Here is a 19,632-nt window from a genome sequence, read left to right as displayed (position 1 = left end):
TTTTGATGCAGTTTTGTTCTTCAAAAGCAAACAGGGTAGGTTTGGAACTTCACTTTTCCTTTAAATGTGCTTGGTTTGGTTGTCTTGCTACTGTAATGGTGGGACGTGTGCCGTCTTTCCCAATGACGTAGGTGCCGAGAGGAGTATTCTCAAACCATGATGTAATGGTATGAAGAGGTGGCAGCCTCTCTCCCTCTCATGTCTGCTCTGAAGGGATTTTGGATTTACAGCCCCTGCAGCGCCCTCCATTGGTCAGGACAGGGCAGTGCAGCAGGTCGCACAAAATCTGTACTGCCTGTCAACCTGACTGCCGTTCTGTCTACATGTCTACCTATCGGTCTGACTTTCTGTCTGCCGCTCTCTTTTCCCTGTAAGACACTGTCTGCCTGCCGGCCTGTCATTTCTTTATCCGTCTATTGACTCCTCCACACTTCCATCCCACGCTGAAACTCAAGGTTCAGATTATGTACCTTTTCCTATTCCCTTTGTAGAGAGCGAGAGGGCTTTTGTCAGACAAACTGTCAGGTCCCTGACATGGATCATTCATTCGACGCAAGTTTTCTCCTTCTCGTTTTCTCAACTCCCCCCCCCCCCTCCTGTCCCTCCTCCTCTACTCCGTTTCTCCATCAAAGAGTGAGCAGGGGTCCAAATGGTGCCGGAAACCAAAAACAACTTGAGATCGTCTTCCCCCCCTAGTTCACCCCCCAGCGCGACAAACACACACAGACATACACGCGCACACACTGCCCCCGCACCTCGGCCCTCCTTCATCTCCCCCAGACTCACACTCAGAGTGGGTCTCTGGTGGGTGTCCTCTCCTTGGCTTTCCACCAGGGCTGACATCACTCTCCCTCCAAAGTGCACGTCGGCCAGGGAGAGGAAGCCCACGACATAAATATCCAATTACCAACACATCAAACGCACAGCAGATGAAATATTGATAACGCACAGGCATTTATGTAATCCACAATGGTGACTTACATAAGCGTTCTATTTACTGCGCAGTGGAGAAAGTGCAACGAGGTATTGTTTTGTTTTTGAAGTCGTCGAGCACGCCGCCCCAGAAAGAGAGTTGAAAATGAATGACCGGGCGTCGTTTGTCGAAGGGTGTGGGGTGACGAGAGGCTGGGATAGCTGGGGTGCAGATCGGGGCTTTGTGTGCACACGCATTGCACCTGCACCCAGGTTCCCACGCACTGGCGGATTTACAAAACAGATTCTCTCTGAGGAAAACATGACACACCTTCAGCCTCTCAGTAACTACGACAAAGTGCTGCAACAACTGAAAAGCAAAACAATAGAATAGTCTGAAAGTGAAGCGTAGCTTAGTTCAGTATATGTATTTTCGAAGTAGGAAGTGGATATTTTATCTGGAGGGCATGCAGGCGGCTGTCAAAAGCGCCATCTAAATGCTAGTTTATTTGTGTGTGAAGATGACAGTTCTGTGTCCTATGAGTTTCCCTCCTTTGAACAGATGATCATGACTCTGTACACAGATGTAAACACTCTGGGAAGTATAGATACTCCCTCTAATTAATGGTAAATTGTCATTGCTTAATGGGATTCCTACTGATGCCCGAGAGAGAGAGAGAGAGAGAGAGAGAGAGAGAGAGAGAGAGAGAGATAGAAAGTGTTTTTTGTGTGTACGTGTGTGTGTGTGTGTGTGTGTGTGTGTGTGTGTGTGTGTGTGTGTGTGTGTATTTGTGTGTATGACTGTGTCTGTGAGAAACCTTGTGAGCCTTTGTATGTGTCTCGTGCGGGTGTGTACTTGAGTTGTTTTTGAAGTTTTTTTGCGAAGAGAGAAAAAGGCTGAATAATTTGACTTGTCTGTTATCAACAAGCTCACTCATTTTCCCTTTGAATCTCTTCTTCTACCCCACTAAGGCCGAATAAATTAGAACTCGAAACAAGAATAATAATGAATGCATATATTATTTCTGTTGTTGCAAGTAGTGGAAGTTGTTGTTTTTGTTAAGGTTGTTTGTGTCGATGGGAGGCTCAACTATGCATATGCAACAACCTCCCAAAAAAGGTAACGTGTGCATTTCGCTACATTTTTTTTCTTCTAGTAGATCATGTTGACCTAAAAAGATGTCCTAGATATTTTGGAAACATCCTTTTGAAATTTGTTGAAACTACATGAGAGACGCACACACCCATACCCTATACAGAGAGAGAGAGAGAGAGAGAGAGAGAGAGAGAGAGAGAGAGAGAGAGAGAGAGAGAGAGAGAGAGAGAGAGAGAGAGAGAGAGAGACAGACAGACAGACAGAGAGAGACAGAGAGACAGAGAGACAGAGAGAGAGAGAGACAGAGAGAGAGAGAGAGAGAGAGAGAGAGAGAGAGAGAGAGCGAGTGAGAGAGAGGGAGTGAGAGAGAGAGAGAGACACAGAGAGAGAGAGACTATGCAGTGTAAGCAATCTCTTCATGTTGTGCCCCAAAAAACTATTATGCCACTAAGAGAGAGAGAACTATTGACATTGGGGGCCTAAGTTTCACTGTATGACATAATTTGAGGGTATTTGCACTTTGCAAACACTGGAAAAATTATCATATCGCCCATCAAATGATTATATTTATTATTGACTAAGGTTGTAATAAAATGTTTTTAATATTAATAATACACTTTATTTGCAATGCACCATTCTTGCACTCACAGCACTACAGTATAGTAAACATTACAAGAATAAAACATTATATATAATAACAATACGAACGGACACAATTAAATTTACAATTAAAACCAAGATTAAAAAGGTATGTTTTAAGGAATTTCTTGAAAATTCCATGCAAAGGAGCATTTCTGATGGAAACAGGTAGTAAGTTCCACAGTTTAGAATCAGTGCATGAGAAAACCGTCCACCCATGGTTTCCAATTAGCAGAGAGGCTGCCATTTGTTCACTCAAGCATCCTCTGTGATCCAAGGTCTATAAGAGAGCAACATGTCCATCTAGTGGCCACTAAATGACATAACACTGTTTGCCCACGCGAGGCGAAATAACCATTAGACCCTATTTCATAAACAATGTTCCCGATGAACAACATATTAGTCTTAAAACATATTGCATTTAAATTGCTTATAAATGAGGAGACTGACAGGCTGAATTGGGTCGGATTTAGATTAATCCAATATTTGTCAACCCTACATCACTTTCCTCCCTCTCATCAGTCTGTGGTAAACCCCACTGGGTATTACCACATTTATAATAGGGATTACAATTTACGTCTTATGTGCATTGACAAGATATGTTCAGTTTGCCAGCAGCCTGTGTGTGTGTGTGTGTGTGTGTATGTATTGACAGAACAGTATGTGTGTGTGTACAGCCTCCTAGAGAGCAGGTCTGAAATGCCAGCGTTATGGTGTGAAATACAGCAGCTCCTATGGCCCCTCCAGCAGAGAGATGCCCAGGACCGTCCCTCCGTCCTGCAGGGGGACGCAGACACACACTCTCCCACAGAGACACCAAGGAAGTGCCGGCGGCCGCGCACGTTGGACGCAGTTCCAGATTCTCATGACTTGCCTGACAATGTACAAGTGTGTGTTTGTGTGTGTATGCACTGTGTGTGCTTGTTTTCAAGCCTACATACATCTCCTCTACTATAAAGAGAACATCTTATGAGAGTTTCTAGGAACTCCCCCATGAACCCATTCTACTTCAGTCACAAGCCAGCTATGAGTTAGAACACTGCCTGGTGTCGCCAAGCACAATGTGAATCACATGTGACTGTATTAACATAGTTACCCTTTCAAGACTAATCTCTCATAGTCACGAATACGAGAAAGGGAGGGGGAGAGAGCGAGAGACATACTGAGGTGTACAGAGGGAGAGAGGGAGAGAGAGAGAGAGAGAGAGAGAGAGAGAGAGAGAGAGATAATTGGAAAGAAGAGGAGATGGGAACTAGAAAGAGGGAGAGAAAAGTAAGAAGGAACAGGGGAGTTTGAGAGAGAGAGACTGTTTCCTCAAACCAGACACTACTAAGACACTCCACCCTAACACTAACATCAGGATCATGCTGGAGTCACTATATAAATCAAATCCAAACATGGGTCTGTGAAGCACAACAAACATGTACACTGCCAGGGCAGTGAGCACACACACACGCACGCACACACACACACACACACACACACACACACACACACACACACACACACACACACACACACACACACACACACACACACACACACACACACACACACACACACACACACATACAAGAGAGGGACAGACGTTTTAAAGGTCTTCATTGTATGCTCCACCCTGTCTTAACTTTCCCAGAGTGGGATTGTTAGAAACATAAGTCCCCCATGGCATTCCGTACATACTTTCACCTAGCGCTGACAGAAGTACATGTGTGTGTATGTGTGTATGTGAGGGAATGACTATTTGTGTGTGTGTGTGTGTGTGAAGGAGTGCGTGCTTGTGTGTGTATATGCGTGTGTGCGTAGGAATGAGTGTGTGTATGTGTGGGTTGAAAAATAAAGTTTTACTGATCAGATCATTTTCCCCACAGCTTCTCTTCACCCCTCCAGATTTCACTCCCAGAACTGACAGAGCGCTGGAGGACTGAAGCCAGACAGCTTATCAAACATACCTCTGAATCCCCATCGAGCCCTTCTGTATTACTGAGGCCAAATCTTTTTTGGGGGCCCACATTTGTAATCTCTGTAATCTCAGAAGCCGTACTCACAGACAACATTGTGGTTTCAGAAAGTTCCTCTCATTGTGTGTCTGTCTTCACCCGAGACTTGAGATTACGTTTTAAACACTCAGTATTAAAATTGTTAGAACTTACAAGTGTTCCGTTTAGATCTTAAATTAAATGTACATTTTACATATAAACATTTTGGGTGTTGTACAAAATCAGTGGGTGATTATGAACCGGGGAATTAGTGCAGACTTGGACCTGCCTTGGTATGTAGATTACAAAACTGCTTTGTTTGGACATAACTGTCTTTATTCAAACTGCTATGCTTTGTTGCCGAAAGCTGAAAACTGTTACAGTACACCTAAGAAGATGTACACATTTGACATACCATTTTGTTTACTATAATGTAGGAAACTGGGATCAACAAAGCTGCTAGACCAGTTGTGACACACGGAATTACAATGAGAACAGTAGTACATTTAGTCATTTACATTTAGTCATTTTGGACTGTAGTAGCCAACATGTTAGCCACCTGGCAGACATGCAAAGTACTTGTTATGCAACGTGATGGACAACAGTCTATTAGCTTCGTGGCACACCAGGGGGACATGCTGTGGCTGGGGACATACCAAGCCTCCACAACTCTCTCTGACCTCAAAATAAGTCCCATCTTGTAGATAGAAGAGAAAAACCGCTGTCGGTCTAAAGAACCTCTCTCACAGTAGGCTCAACAGGCGACCATCTTGGTCGCTTTTTGTGGCCTGAGCAGTGTGTCTCTTTACGGGGATCCAGGGCCTAGGCCAGTCTCTACACCCTCATAATCACACACACTCCTCACAGCCCACCTATAATTGCTGCCACGGTTCCCAGCGGGTGTGTGACATACTGCCTGGGCTTCAGCAGCTCTCTCGGAAGAATCTGACATGCATTTAGCACCAGCGTGCCACTTTCCCCGTGTGCCTCGTCCTCACCCTGTCAGGCCTCCGGCCCGGGACACCCCCTCAGGTGGCAGTATGTAACATGGCGGCTCCACGTCACACTGTGATATTGTTGACCCGGGCCAGTTCCATCTTACTGTCCGACCACCCTGCGGGCTGCACACACTCCACTGGGCGCCTTGACGTGCTTGGACACACATACTCACTCATAAACACACCTGACAGAGAGGAAAGGGAGTCTTGTTGGGTTGTTTTCGGAGCTAATCGTGGAGTTTTTGTTTGGACACCATGGAGTTCCATACTTGGAAGGGCCTGATTGTGATTTTACTGATCCATCACTGCAAACCTCAAGGTAGGATGGCAACCTGGACTAATTACATGCTATTATGTCACTTTATGAACCACATTAAATAATGTGAGTAATAATTCACTTTCCATAACCATCCTCGTACATCGATGTTGATAAATTAACTGTATAAATAGTGTGACCTTCTGAACCTTTTGAAATTAATGTCTCTATGCTATAATGATATGCTATACTTGCTTCACTATCTGAATAATCTAAATTAATTATAGTAATAATTCACAGTAAAATTAGTAAACATTCTTGTACATTGATTTTGATTTCAACTCCAGACTGATTGCTTGCATTAATTTTAGTTGACATGTAAATACTAATAATCAAAGTAAAAATAATCATCTCAATATCAATGTTGTTAGTAAGAAAAATCAATAATCATAAAAAATGTATTCTGTTGTCATCCATCAAACAAAAATATGGGACCTTCTCCCCCTAGACTTGTCCACCTCCACCCTTCTCTCCACAGCCGAGACCACCCAGGAAACTGAAACATCTCCCCTGGACCCTGAGCTCTCCCCTGGGGAGGTGGTCCCAGAGGTGGCCCCCCCAAGCCTGAGGGAGGTGGAGGATGCTGTGCAGGAGGCCTCGAAGCTGGGTGAGGAGCGGGGGGCAGAGGAGGTGCTGAAGGAGCTGCTGGAGAGAGTTGTAGAGGCTGCACTGGGTGAGACAGGCAAAGGAGGAGGAGGAGAGGAGGTGGGGGAGGCTGCGGAGGAGGTCGAGGCCGAGGCTGGGTTTGAAGCGGATGTGGTGGAGGAGGAGGAGGAGGCAGGGCTAACAGGAGGAGAGGTGGTGGCGGAGGAGGCTGCTGGCTTGGGGGAAGAGGTTGATGAAGGGGAGGTAGACGCTACTAAAGCAGATGGGGAGGAAGCCCTTGTGGAGACGGTGGAGGTGACGGAGGAGGCGGCGCAAAGAGCGGCAGCTGCTGGGGTAGGGGAAGAGGCCGTGGTGGAAGAACGTGGTGCTGGAGAAGGTGAGGAGATCATCGAAGAACCAGCAGTTGAACCCGAAGTTCTCAAAGAAGCCGGAGCCACACCGGAAAAAGGAGAGGAAGAGACAGAGGTGGAGGACGCTGCAGGAGAGGTGGAGGAGGGTGCAGGAGAGGTGGAGGAGGCTGCAGGAGAGGTGGAGGAGGCTGCAGGAGAGGTGGAGGCGATGGTCGAGGAGGTGGGGCAGGAGACAGAGGGGGCCACAGCTGCTGGAGAGCAGGTGGATCAGGTGACTTATCTGGAGTCTGCCCCGGGTGTGGAAGAGCAGCCTGGAGGAGAGGAGAGAGAGGGGGCAGTGGAGGAGGCCGAGGCCCAGGGAGGAGCAGGGGATGGTGGGGAGGAGGTGGCCGGGCAGTCCCTCGACAACTACGAGGAGATGGAGACCACTCAGTCGGTGGTGGGGGAGCCGGTGGACGAAGAGGAGGGTGGAGAGGAGGTGGAGGAGGTGGTGGTGGGAGCAGGAGAGGGTGAGGAGGAGGGGGTCACAGAGGAGGGAGGTGATGGAGAGGCAGTGGGGGAGGGGGAGGAGGGAGAGGGGGAGGCAGGGGTGGCAGCTGAAGGTGGGGGTGAGGATGGAGAGAGTGTGGGGGAGGAGGTGGAGGTGGCGGCTGGAGCCGCAGGTCAGCTTCAAGCAGAGGCGGGAGAAGAAATGGAGGTTGCCGTGGAGATACCGGTGACCACGGACCAAGAGCAACCAGGTGAACTAGTGACACCAGATGAGTAACAGACCCAGTTACCCCTGAATAAAGCTTCACAGAGAATGAGAAACAGTATTGGACCAAAACTGTTAAGAATTGAGTGGAACACCAAAATGGCATCAGATCACAATATACATATTGTAAATATTGAATATCTTTTAAGTGCTTGAACTAGTGCAGTAGTGGGCCCTGCAAGCATCACGCCCTGCAAGCATCACGCCCTGCAAGCATCACGCCCTGCAGCTTTGGCTAGTCCTTGTTTCCTGCGATAACTAGACCAACATGTTCTCATAGGTTTTAACCCCTTGTGATCACATATGCTTAGAACAGAGATGACAGCAGGCTGCTGGCCACATCAGAATGTGAACAAGCTCTAGACTTAACATTACTTTATTACTTATTATTCACTGCCAATCAAGAGTATTTAGCATTTGGGTGTACACACGCATTCGTAGCCGTACTCTCTATATATCCTCCCACATTCCAGGTTTTCATTCTAGGGGCCCCCTGTCTCAATTTTCACGTGTTTGCCAAATACCGACCTCCTTTCCTAGAAGTGGTGCCAGACCCAGACGAGCCCTCCACAGAGGAGGAGTCTCAGGACCTCACCATCACCCTCACATCCTCGCTTAGCGGAGGGGAGACCAACGCCATGGGCGGAGACGACAATCTGGTGGGGGAGGAGTCTAACCACGACAATGAAATCTTCACATCCAAGGACAACCTCAACCTGGAACCTGTCAATGCCGCGCCCACACTCGACAACTTGGTGGAAGAGATTCCGGCCACGCCCCCTCAGCCTGAAGAGGAGGAGGAGCTTGGAGAGCCCATTGAGATTGGAGAAACAAGCACCAATGTTTCAGGTAGCTATGGTTACAACAAAGCTCAGGCACAGCATAGGCCCGACTGACACAGGAGATATTCCTACATCAGCGTGTCCCCCAACGTAATATCATCGCTGTAACACAAGTACTGAATACTATACTGTGAAGAGTAGCTAAAAGCCCTCAATTCCTCCCTCCTCTCTACCACCTTCCATCCCCCTCCCCTCCCTCTCCTCTCCTCCCTGTCCTCCTCGCTCTCCCCCCTCCCTCCTCCCTCCCAGAGGGAGGCCTGGGTCTGGAGGCCTGGAAGATCGGAGCCATCTCCGCTGCAGTCTTCCTCGTACTGGAGACCATCGTCATAGTTGTCTACGTCCTCAAGTGTCGAAACAGAAGCAACAGGTGGGCCTGATGGTGAACTGCTGACGGAGGTTGGAGTATGCCAGTGTGCTCTGGACAGCTGGCAGTACGCTTATGATGATGCGACCTGAATTTGACACTGCATGTTTCATACGGCGTGTGTGTGTGTGTGTGCAGTGCCCCCGCCCCAGAGCGAGCCTGTGAGGAGGCGTGCGTGGAGGCAGAGCCCGCCACAGGAGTCTGCGAAGACGACACACTTCTTGCCGGCAACGGGGACGCCCAACAGTGAGTGTGTACCCAATTACACTACATTACCCAGAAAGCCTTTTGTCAAAAAACAACTAAAACTTTGTGTTATCAACAAAGAAACACCACTCCATGTCTCAATAACTTAGGTGGTCAAGCTACTGAGAACAAAAAAGCTACTCAGTCTACCTACGCTATTAACAGAAAGCTGCACAACCTGCCTGTCCAGTTAGCTGGACCCAAAATGAGTCCAAATCTGCTCATTGGTGTGTGAGTGTGTGTGTGTGTGTAGGTGTGTGTGTGTAGGTGTGTGTGTGTGGTGGAGCTTGTGCTGGTGTGCTTCTCAGCTGATCTCCAAGCGCTTGTGTAAACCCAGAGTAGAATGGGCACCGGCTGGGTCACATGAGTGGGCTTGCGTGTGTGTCTGTGTATGGTTACTGAATTTACAGCCCTGTTGCTGCTTGTAATCTGACTGGGCAGTGGAGTGGATACACTACGCCAGTGTGTGGCTATGTGTGTTGTGTGTGTGGCTGTGTGTGTGCGTTTCAGAGCAGGAAAGGTCAGACCAAATCATGCGGCATTGATTCTTGTCAGTATAATGCCAATATCTAACAGTATTCTACCCTCAATCATGAACTAAACCATGCGTCTTTCTCTTTATCTCTAACATACAGGATAGCAGCTCTCGACCCCTCGGATCTGTCCCAGGTTGTAACTCAACAACAGGATGTGGAGGAGGAGGAAGTAGGCATGACAGACATCCAGCTGAGCTCCATAGAGCAGTCTGTGGAGCTGAGCCAGCCAGCCTCAGAGCAGGACCTGCGGACCTCGGTTCTCTAAGAGACGGCCTGCAGGCCCCCCAGCCCTCTCCCGCCCCTCCCCCCACCCCGGCCCCAACACATTCTGACTTCCTGTTCTCCCACCTGTAGCTAACTTGTCTCTCCCCCCCCCCCCCAGACCAGGCCCACCACCCCGACTCCACCTGCCCTCCAACCCCACCCTACTGTGACTTCAGTTCTTTCTGTAATGTCTACTGTATGTGTGACCCTGTAGGTGCTAGTGTGTGTGTGTGTGTGTGTGAAGAACAGAACATGTGAGAGCAAGGTAGAATGACTGGGTGTAAAAGTGTGTGTGAGAGTACGTGTGAAAGTGTGAAAGTATGTATGAGAGTTTGTGAGCATGTGTGAGAGAGAGTGAGAACGAGAACTTGTGTAGATGAGTTATGTAAAATCTCTTAAGATACACTGTAAAAGGTCCTGTCTAAACCTGTCTAGACTGTTAGTATTGGCCAACCAAATTGATCATGAGCATCCTACAGTACATGATCCAGTATCAATGTTCTATGGCGAATGCATGAAAACCTTTTTATTTTCTTTTTTTGACTGTAATATTGTCAAAAGCCAAAAACTGATGATAGTCATGACATAAAACGATTGAAGTTGGATGATGAAGAATTGATGACCTTTGTCTCATCATTTGTAATTGACGTGTACAGAATAAAATGATGTAGAAGGTGCAGTCGTCCTATTTCCCCTTTTCCTTTACTCGCTTTCCTGCCTCATTCTTTTACACAGCTCAGGTACCTATAGGTGTATGGGTTAAAGGAACGTACATGCTTCAAATGATTCACAAGATTGTGTGCGTGTGCGTGCGTGCGTGTGCTTCTCCATAGTCGTTTTTGTGAGCTTCCACAAATGCCTCTGTGGGGCTTGAATCACGAGGGGGCAGAACTGTGTGTGTGTGTGTGTGTGTGAACGTGCACGAGAGTGTGTGTGTGTGCGAACACGAATACGAGCAGGCTTATGTGCACCCATCTGTGTGTTTTTGTGACAGAGTGAGGGCGTATGCGTTTTGTGTGTGCCTGAGTGAGTGAGTGTGTGTGTGTTTATGTGTGTGTGTGTGTTTTCCAGCATGAGCACGAGGAGCTCAGGGAGGAAAGGCCTGGTCATGTGATCATGTGGTAGAGAGCTATTTAAGACCAGAGAGACCAACAGGCCCCCCCTAGGGGGTTTGCATTGGGCCACAGAGAGGGAGAGAGACAGCCATCATGCACCATCAGAGGTAAGACAACTCTCCACTCTCCATCATCTCACTTACATAGAACAACAATAATGATCATCAAATCAAATGCATGCATAATTATACCCAAGTACATCAATGGTCATCAATAAGGCACTTTCCTGCTCAGAAACCCTATGCTCTCTTCTGATCAAGCTACTGGGAATAATACTTATTTTATTGTTGGAATGTTCTGGAACTTTCTGTTGGAATTCATAACCACAACAGTGTTCCACATGGGCCATCTAAACCACTGTGCTGGTTAATCCTGTATACCTGACTAGTGAGTAACCACAGAGGCAGAAAATCCTGAAGATGCTTTTAGACTGGCTCACCCCCACAGACATGGATGCTTTGCTTACACAGACAAGGACTGAATTCCAGGCAACGCACTTGTTGCATTTAACAACATGTTATTAAATGATCATATATTGTTATGAAAGATTGTTTCGGACCATTCTTTAAATGTGTTGGTAAACAGTGACAGCATCTTGAAGTAGAACAAAATACTGTAATTGTACATTGCTCCCTAGAGTTGGATGACTGTTTGTCCAGATAATGAATTAAAGACGGTTTTCTGAAGGTAGTTTGCTACAAGAGGTGAGAAGACTAACACTGACAGAAAGAAGAATAGCAAACAACACAAAACGCTTGAATGAATATTCTATGTAGCTATATTTTTACGCTTTTTTTTCCATCTTCAAGATAACTATAGTATGACACTATGTAGAGAAAAAGAAACTGCTATGATCCATGTTTGATTGTTTTAAATTGAATGTTGTTTAAAGTTTGTGGAAAGAAGTGTGGGCTTTAGAGAAGCTAGCTTGTCTGACACATGAGTAGAAGGTTGCAGACTCCACACTTTAGTTGGGAAAGATTCTGAGGATTTAGATTCAGTCTCCATTTCTTAAGTGCCAGACAGGCAAATTATTCCAACCATGGACCTTGGATATATAATCTCTCTCTGCTCTGAACTCTTCCTCCCTCCCTCTCTCTCTCCATCCTACTCTCCATCTCTCTTCCTCCCTCTCTCCCACCCACTTTTCTCGCTCTCTCTCCCTCAATCTCTCCCTCAGTACGATGCTGGGAGTCCTGGTGGTCACCCTGTGTGCAGGCTTGACGGCAGCCCAGTTCCCCAGGGATTGTGTGACCCCAGAGGGCCTCAGGAGCGGCCAGTGCTGCCCCTCTCCGACGGGGGTGGCGGGTGATGAGTGTGGCTCAAGCACGGGCCGTGGCCAGTGCGTGACCATCGCCGCTGACCGCCGGCCCCACGGGCCCCAGTACCCCCACGACGGGCGTGACGACAGGGAGAGGTGGCCGCTACGCTTCTTCAACCGGACCTGCCAGTGCAACGGGAACTTCTCTGGCCACAACTGTGGCCGGTGTCGCCACGGACTGACCGGGCCCAACTGTGACGAGAGGATCTCAGTGGGTGAGGGAGGAGAATAGGCTGTCTGCTTGTACATTTGTTTCTCCTCTCGCTCTCGCTCACTCTCTTTTCTTTCAAGCTTCTTCATGTACTTGATTTACTACTACACTTCCATTTTTGTTCCATTTTATTCACTTTTTCCCAAAGCAACATATAATGAGTGCACATAGTGAGTACAGCGGAAAAATCTAAATAGTGCAGTACTCATCCCACCCTCTCTCTCCCTCCAGTCAGAAGGAACATCATGCAGATGAATGCAGCAGACAAGCAGGCCTTTGTGAATGCCTTAGACCAGGCCAAGAGAACTGTGCACCCTGACCTGGTGATCTGCACCCGACGGTACTACAGCTATGACACACACACGCATAGACACATACACACACACACACACACAGCCGTCCAGACACCATCTCCTTCTTTCTTCCATCCATCCATCCACTCCCTCTGCTCTTATATTGCCCAGGTACCAGGAGGTGTATGGTCCGGATGGCAACACCCCCCAGTTTGAGAACATCACCATCTATAACTACTTTGTGTGGACCCACTACTACTCTGTCAGTAAGACCTACCTGGGGCCGGGCCAGGCCAGCTTCGGGGGGGTGGACTTCTCTCACGAGGGGCCGGGCTTCGTCACCTGGCACCGCTTCCACCTGCTGCAGCTGGAGAGGGACATGCAGGTGAGGAGGGCGGAGCGGAGGGCGGAAGGGCCTCCCCCAGCCACAGAAGAATCCACGCTCACCTCGTCCATTCTCTCCTACTCCTCTTCCTTTCAGGACATGCTGGGCGACGCCACCTTCGCCCTTCCCTACTGGAACTTTGCCATCGGGGGCAGCGAGTGCGACATCTGCACCGACGAACTGCTGGGCGCCAGGAGCAGCTTCGACAGCGACTCCCTCAGCCCCAACTCTGTGTTCTCCCAGTGGAGGGTCATCTGCGAGAGCGTGGAGGACTACGACACCATGGGCACCGTCTGCAACAGTGAGACAGCCGTGACGTTAGCCTTGGCTCTTTGACGCTACCATCAACTCATTTTGATGAGCTAGAACTCATTCTTGTTGCAACACCTGGAGGGCTGGCTGCAACAGTGCAGCAGTGGTATGGCCTCTGCTTTGGGAGCACACATCTCTGTAAACCTTTTTTCATGGTCCCGAATGGGGTCCTGAGATTCTGGACTGGGGACCTGGTGAAATAACCCAATGGTTTTCACATGACTTCAGATTACCAGATTATACTGAGATTGGGGGATTGCAGCATGAGATTAGGGCTTAATTCATTTACCTCTATTGTTCTGGGCTGTTTAGCACACCCAGCCAGAGAAAACAGTCATGACTGTGACTACAAATATTAATATTTTAGTCAACACAAAACATATGATATATGTGATGTTATGAGTAAGAAATAGTTATCTGTCCTCCTTGGGAGACTAATGAATGAATGTGTGTGGATTCTGCCTGGAGAGAGCATGTGAGTGTGGAGAGTGTTGGTGATCTGTGCTGTTAATCCTCTTAGGATTCAAGACTCACATGGTATTTCCTCCTAGAACAAGCAAGACATTGCCTTATATGGTCATAATGCTGGCCTTATATAGGCTTACGGTCTGATTGGGAAGGAATCTCATCGACTGGCTCCTTTGATCCAAAGGAATTAGCCTCAAACCATTCATTCAGGAAGTAGCTTCTGCAGTGTTTGTGTATAACATTTCTAGTCATTGTTGAAGCATAAACCTGTGTTATTTTATTTAGTAGTGTTATTCTAATTGTAGGGTTTGACATACTTAATGAGTCATTATATGAGTCAGTGACTAAGTGTAAGTACAGAAAGAACAACCATAAGTGCATGTTCATGGTTTGTGAACAGTGCAGTGACCCTGATGTGCTCTTTCCTACCTGTAGACACCGAATCCAGCCCAATCAGGAGGAACCCAGCGGGTAACGTGGCCCGCCCCATGGTGCAGCGCCTGCCAGAGCCCCAGGATGTGGTGGACTGTCTGGAGCTCAACGCCTTCGACACGCCGCCGTACTACTCCACCTCCTCCGAGAGCTTCAGGAACACCATCGAGGGTGAGACCAGGAGGCGGGAGAACACACACACATGTACAAGGCGCACACACACGTACAAGGCGCACACACACGTACAAGGCGCACACACACGTACAAGGCGCACACACACTCGACACAAAAAACTCTGGCAGATGAAGACTGAAACACTGCACACACAAATCCAAAACCAGAAACAATTCTGCCTACAGACAAATAGTTTGACCAGACCGATAGACACACATGTCCGCATACAGACTGAACATTAACAAATTAAAAATACCCAATGCCCAAAACACACACACACACGGCGCATGAATCGACCGTCGACCTGTACCAGGGACCTGTTGTAATGTCCTCCTGCTCTCCCTCCATCAGGCTACTCTGCCCCTCAGGGGGGATATGACCCGGTGGTCCGCAGCCTCCACAACTTGGCCCACCTGTTCCTGAACGGGACCGGGGGACAGACGCACCTGTCCCCTAACGACCCCATCTTCGTCCTGCTGCACACCTTCACTGACGCCATCTTTGACGAGTGGTTGAGCAGGCACAGCCCAGGTTTGGGGGCACACACACACAAACATACACACACACACAAGGATAATGAAACACAGTCACATGCCCAAGGATGTGCGCAAACACACACTCACACATCTGACTCTGGCATAACATGCTCCATCCTTTCTCCCCTTCCTCAGGTGAGGCTGTGTACCCAGAGGAGAATGCTCCAATCGGCCACAACCGACAGTTCAACATGGTTCCCTTCTGGCCCCCTGTCACCAATGCAGAGATGTTTGTCCCCGCCCCTCAGAACCTGGGCTACGCCTACGAGGTCCAATGGCCAAGTGAGTCACACCCGCATGACCTTTAACCTTTTCCCAGACGACCCGGGCATTCCCGGACGCTGGGGGAAGCACGCTGTGGCGACGGTTCTGCCCATTTGTGGTCAACGTCTGCAACCTTACCCACGCTCTCTGTGCCCCTCTGCAGCGCGCCCCTACACGCTGTCTGAGATCATCACCATTGGCATTGTTGCCGCCGTGCTGGTGGTGGCGGTGGTGGGAGGGGTCATCGCATGCGCTGTGCGCGCCCGGTCCTACCGCTCCGCGGAGGGTCTGGAGCCCCTGCTGGGGGAGACGTTCCGGCGCTACTCGGAGGACGACCGGCGGATGGACAAGACGCAATCTGTCGTTTAGCTCGCACGCCCCACGGGCCCTAACAGTATACCTTGACTTGTTTTGTTTTTTATTCTTCCCTCTTCTAATAAAGTTCGACTGGTTTTGAACCCTGGGTGTGGGTGGATGCGAGTGTGCTTATTCAAGGACCTGGGATGTCCCGGAGTCAAGTTCGGGAGTTATTAAGCACAGATGCGTGATAGCAATGAAGTGCACGAGCAGTCTCTTGTGGACAAAATGGGTTATTACAGTTAAGCCAAACTGCAGTGGAGTGGTCTAATTTGTGGCCAATAATGCGGTCATAACACAAATAACTGAATACAAATGATGATTTCGGGGAGGCCTACTACACTAACAAATGTTTAGGACTTTCTTGGGATTTAGTTTTCAAAATAAAACAGTTTGGGCGGGGTAATCCACCTGTTGAAAAATATTTTCCGGCAGGCTTAATATTGAGTATGCAATGATTGGGTAACATTCACAACACAGTGGGTACATGTATTAGTTCCTGCTGCTACGGCAGAGGGCGTAGGGTATCAGAAAGTATGTCACCGGTGTCTTTAAATGTGGAAAGAGAGGGGAGCTCTATCTCCCACTTGACGCAAGAGGGCCGTGCGTAATAACGCGTGGTGAGCAGCTTGTAACTTTAGTTCGATGTCATTGACTAAGCCATGTCCGGGGACTGTATAGAAGCTAACTTTTTCAATGGATACCAACATTGGAACAGATCTGAGAGATATCGAGAAGAAGTTGGGTCGGAAGATACCAGACTGCCTTTTTCGTTCCATCACGGATGGAAAGTTGAAGGATCCCTGCTCATTTGGTAACAGATTTGAATCGACAAATACATGCAACTCAGACAGTTTGCCAAGCAAGTTACGCTTCCTTAGACAAGAGATGGTAAGTTGTTTTGAATTTGTACTGACGATTTGCATAAAATAGTGGCTGTCATGTGCATGCTAAACTATAATGATTATGGTGCAACATATGCCCTACCCTTGAAAATAGTTGCTACATTTCAGTCGATCAGATATTACACAATGCGCTTCCATAACTTAACCTGCAGGCTGAGAACTTCTCTTGTGTACCTTTTCAGCGCATGTGCTGATGAAACAGGTTTATCCATATAAATTATTGTTTATTAACTGCTCAAGTTTGAACTTGCCCTTCTGAACACACAGACTCACCTGCGGGGCACAGACGTGAAACTGATGCGCCAGCTCCTGTCAATCAACGATTGCATCGAGTCGACGCGCTGGGCCCTAGAGGAACGGGGGATGGTAGTGTCAGCAAGCCGGGAGGGTAGCCTCGCGGGGAGTGTCTGTAGCCTTGCAGACAGCCAGGACGCGTCTCTTCGGAGCAGCGTGTCCAGTTTGCAGTACGGTAGTGACACTTTCGACGCGATGTCTGTGGGAAGCTACCTGGACACTCTAGGGGTGGACCCCATCGCACCGCGCACTTTCACTGGATAGCATAAGTGTGCAATGGCATCCAGCAGTATTGCAGTTATACATGCAGTATTGGACTGTCACAAGCTCAAAGCTTAGATAGGTGGGCTTATAAAAGGGAAGGCAACACTTAACATTGCATAAACTAAATGCAATTAAATAGTATTAGCAGTATAGGTTATTACAAAATTGTCAGAATTATTGTACAATTATATGGGGGAGAAGTTTAAGGGGTACTCTAAGTGGATGTTGTAAAGGGGTAGTTGAAGGTTGTGCTACCAAAAACAACATCAATATTAACATCCTCTTACTTATGGAAAACCCAACAGTCCTATACCAAGTTCCACTTGGGCACGTTTAAAATGTGCAACCTTTTTCCTTTTCAGTCTTAGTTTTTTTTTGTAATGAGCTCAAAGGGCCAACTCCAGCAGAGTACCTTAGAGCCTTCCACAGAGGGCCTCCTGTCATCCTTCTCCTGAGCCTGGGTCTGCTCGTGCCACATGGCTGGCTGGGAAGACACATGTACAGACAGACAGACAGACAGGCAGACAAACAGACAGGCAAGCAGGGAGATAAGCCCAGAGACCTGGGAAGAAACAGCTGGATGTTTTCACAGAGGGCCTAGTAAAAAAAAAAGGACTCCTCTTAAGGACTTAAAGTCCTCTCACCTACCCCCCGCCCCATCCTCGATCCTCATAAATGTTACAGGGGGAGAGAGGAATTTAAGTCCGGTAGTGTGGATCACTACCTGGTCGGATTTCCTTCGTAATGAGAGAGAGCAAAGAAAACATGTTCACATTTTCTCTGCTGGTAAAACCCAATAAAGGCCTTGGGCTAAAAACCATTAACTTTGTAACAAGTGGTAGTCGGGAGAGCCCACAAAACCAAAAATAACATTATAAATAAAATCGTAATTTCAAATACGATTCTCAATCTAGAATGTGAGAGTTAGGTTCTCACCAGTGGTAAATCTGAAAGGAGTAACCATGTCTTGTTGATGCTGAAAAGCATTTGTATTAAACGTCCAGTAGAGCCCCAACTGACTTATACAAAGCCTCCTGTAATGAAAAAGCCTTCAACAAGACAGAACCCTGCAGGACCGGGGATGAAAACAAGCCCCCCCTTCCTGTCTAATCCATCCCTCTCCAACTCTGCTGTCATCCTAATCATGGCTCTATGAGATAGTGTGGTTCCAGTGCGTGCCATCCTCCCTCCCCTGGACGCTAGACTAAACACAAGTGTTTCTCTGCAAGTGTGTGTGTGTGTGAGAGAGGAACAGGAGACGAGTGGTGCGTGCACTATGTGTAAGGGAGGGAGAGGGAGAGAGAGAGATGAGGTAAGAAAAACAGCATTGGATGTACAGTGCCTGAGCTTGCACTGCTTTCATTAGATTACAAGTCCGATACCGTCCGCATGGTGTGTGGCATCCTGTATTATGACCGACGTACGGTTTCAACATTCTCCTCTTTACAAATAAAGCTGTATGGTACAACAACAAAAAGGTTTGCTTGTTTGCCTATTTTCCTCAAAACCATCAGATAGATCTAGCAGCCATATGAAAGGTCCATATGCATAACATTATTAACACGTTCATTAGATCATCTAGTACTGTCAAGTATCTCTCTGGTCTAAACTCTACCAAAGGGACATTTAATAGGATCGCAGGAAGACAACACACATGTAGGTCTCGTACAGTAACTAACAAACTACTTTCCAACCGAGCTTACAATCACATGAAAAAAACAAACATTGAATGACTAACTCTCAATTAAAACATACAATACAAAATCAGATCCACAGAAGTCCAGAGACACTTTTCTACGCAGAAAGAAAACACACAAACTATGAGGGAAACATGTGCTACCTGCTACAGACATTGTTGTGTAGAAATAGATGTTCCATAATCGTTGTACAGTGTATAAATAAATGAATAAATAATGCTAAATGTATCAACAAACCAAGTTCTCTCTCACACACCATAATAATACTTGCCAGTTGAAAGTCGTGTCTATAAAATAAATATCAGTATAAATCTGTATTATCATCTGAAATCAAATGTGTTACACAACATTGTGAAGATAAATATTATTCAAAAAGAGTAAGTACTGAGTTACAGTAAAAAAAAAAAAAAAAAGATTGTGCGGGAGGGACCCCCCAATCAGGAAGAAACAAGCAAACATGAGACATGCTATCCAATGGAAGTTCTAGAAGGAAAATCTTCTAAAAGCTTATTGCCACACAAAAGATTGGCAGAATCACTTAATTGCATGAATTTGCCACATGTCTTATTATACAGACTTAATCTTATTAGAGGTGGCCTACTAAACTGTGGTTAGGCATGTAAGCTCTAATAGAATGCAATACATACCAATGAATATTCAGATTTTAAGTACTTAAAAGTAACTTTTAAGTACTTACAATAC

At 47.3% G+C, this 19,632-nt stretch overlaps 3 protein-coding genes across 3 annotated transcripts; all 3 read left to right on the top strand.

The window, feature by feature from the left end:
• Positions 1-5,855: 5,855 nt before the first annotated feature.
• On the top strand, positions 5,856-7,615 carry LOC124484419 (protein FAM9A-like). Its single transcript, XM_047045323.1, has 3 exons — positions 5,856-5,943; positions 6,419-6,717; positions 7,559-7,615. Exons 1-3 carry the CDS (start codon positions 5,880-5,882, stop codon positions 7,613-7,615), a joined length of 420 nt encoding a protein of 139 aa, XP_046901279.1. The 5' UTR covers positions 5,856-5,879.
• Positions 7,616-8,288: 673 nt separating this feature from the next.
• si:dkeyp-118a3.2 lies at positions 8,289-9,931 on the top strand. Its single transcript, XM_047045322.1, has 4 exons — positions 8,289-8,499; positions 8,742-8,859; positions 8,995-9,102; positions 9,738-9,931. Exons 1-4 carry the CDS (start codon positions 8,289-8,291, stop codon positions 9,901-9,903), a joined length of 603 nt encoding a protein of 200 aa, XP_046901278.1. The 3' UTR covers positions 9,904-9,931.
• Positions 9,932-11,052: 1,121 nt separating this feature from the next.
• Positions 11,053-15,858, top strand: tyrp1b (tyrosinase-related protein 1b). Its single transcript, XM_047044476.1, has 9 exons — positions 11,053-11,124; positions 12,198-12,553; positions 12,781-12,889; positions 13,014-13,227; positions 13,324-13,528; positions 14,443-14,610; positions 14,965-15,144; positions 15,285-15,431; positions 15,577-15,858. The coding sequence occupies exons 1-9, from the start codon at positions 11,111-11,113 to the stop codon at positions 15,780-15,782; spliced, it is 1,599 nt and encodes a 532-aa protein (XP_046900432.1). The 5' UTR covers positions 11,053-11,110; the 3' UTR covers positions 15,783-15,858.
• Positions 15,859-19,632: the final 3,774 nt, after the last annotated feature.

This window comes from Hypomesus transpacificus, chromosome 22 (assembly GCF_021917145.1).
Source record: "Hypomesus transpacificus isolate Combined female chromosome 22, fHypTra1, whole genome shotgun sequence".
NCBI lineage: Eukaryota > Metazoa > Chordata > Actinopteri > Osmeriformes > Osmeridae > Hypomesus > Hypomesus transpacificus.
The sequence above is the reverse complement of the archived record's forward strand: the minus strand, read 5'-3'. Positions and strand labels throughout refer to the sequence as shown.

What these genes read in the sequence shown, in the direction of transcription:
- LOC124484419 (XM_047045323.1), top strand. Translation starts at nt 5,880, where the DNA reads ATGGAGTTCCATACTTGGAAGGGCCTGATTGTGATTTTACTGATCCAT. An exon ending in CCATCACTGCAAACCTCAAG is followed by an intron (nt 5,944 to 6,418) that starts GTAGGATGGCAA and finishes TTCTCTCCACAG; the next exon opens with CCGAGACCACCCAGGAAACT. An exon ending in TGGTGGAGGAGGAGGAGGAG is followed by an intron (nt 6,718 to 7,558) that starts GCAGGGCTAACA and finishes CTGGAGCCGCAG; the next exon opens with GTCAGCTTCAAGCAGAGGCG.
- si:dkeyp-118a3.2 (XM_047045322.1), top strand. Translation starts at nt 8,289, where the DNA reads ATGGGCGGAGACGACAATCTGGTGGGGGAGGAGTCTAACCACGACAAT. An exon ending in AACAAGCACCAATGTTTCAG is followed by an intron (nt 8,500 to 8,741) that starts GTAGCTATGGTT and finishes CCTCCCTCCCAG; the next exon opens with AGGGAGGCCTGGGTCTGGAG. An exon ending in GGCAACGGGGACGCCCAACA is followed by an intron (nt 9,103 to 9,737) that starts GTGAGTGTGTAC and finishes TCTAACATACAG; the next exon opens with GATAGCAGCTCTCGACCCCT.
- tyrp1b (XM_047044476.1), top strand. An exon ending in CATGGGCACCGTCTGCAACA is followed by an intron (nt 13,529 to 14,442) that starts GTGAGACAGCCG and finishes TCCTACCTGTAG; the next exon opens with ACACCGAATCCAGCCCAATC. An exon ending in CTTCAGGAACACCATCGAGG is followed by an intron (nt 14,611 to 14,964) that starts GTGAGACCAGGA and finishes TCCCTCCATCAG; the next exon opens with GCTACTCTGCCCCTCAGGGG.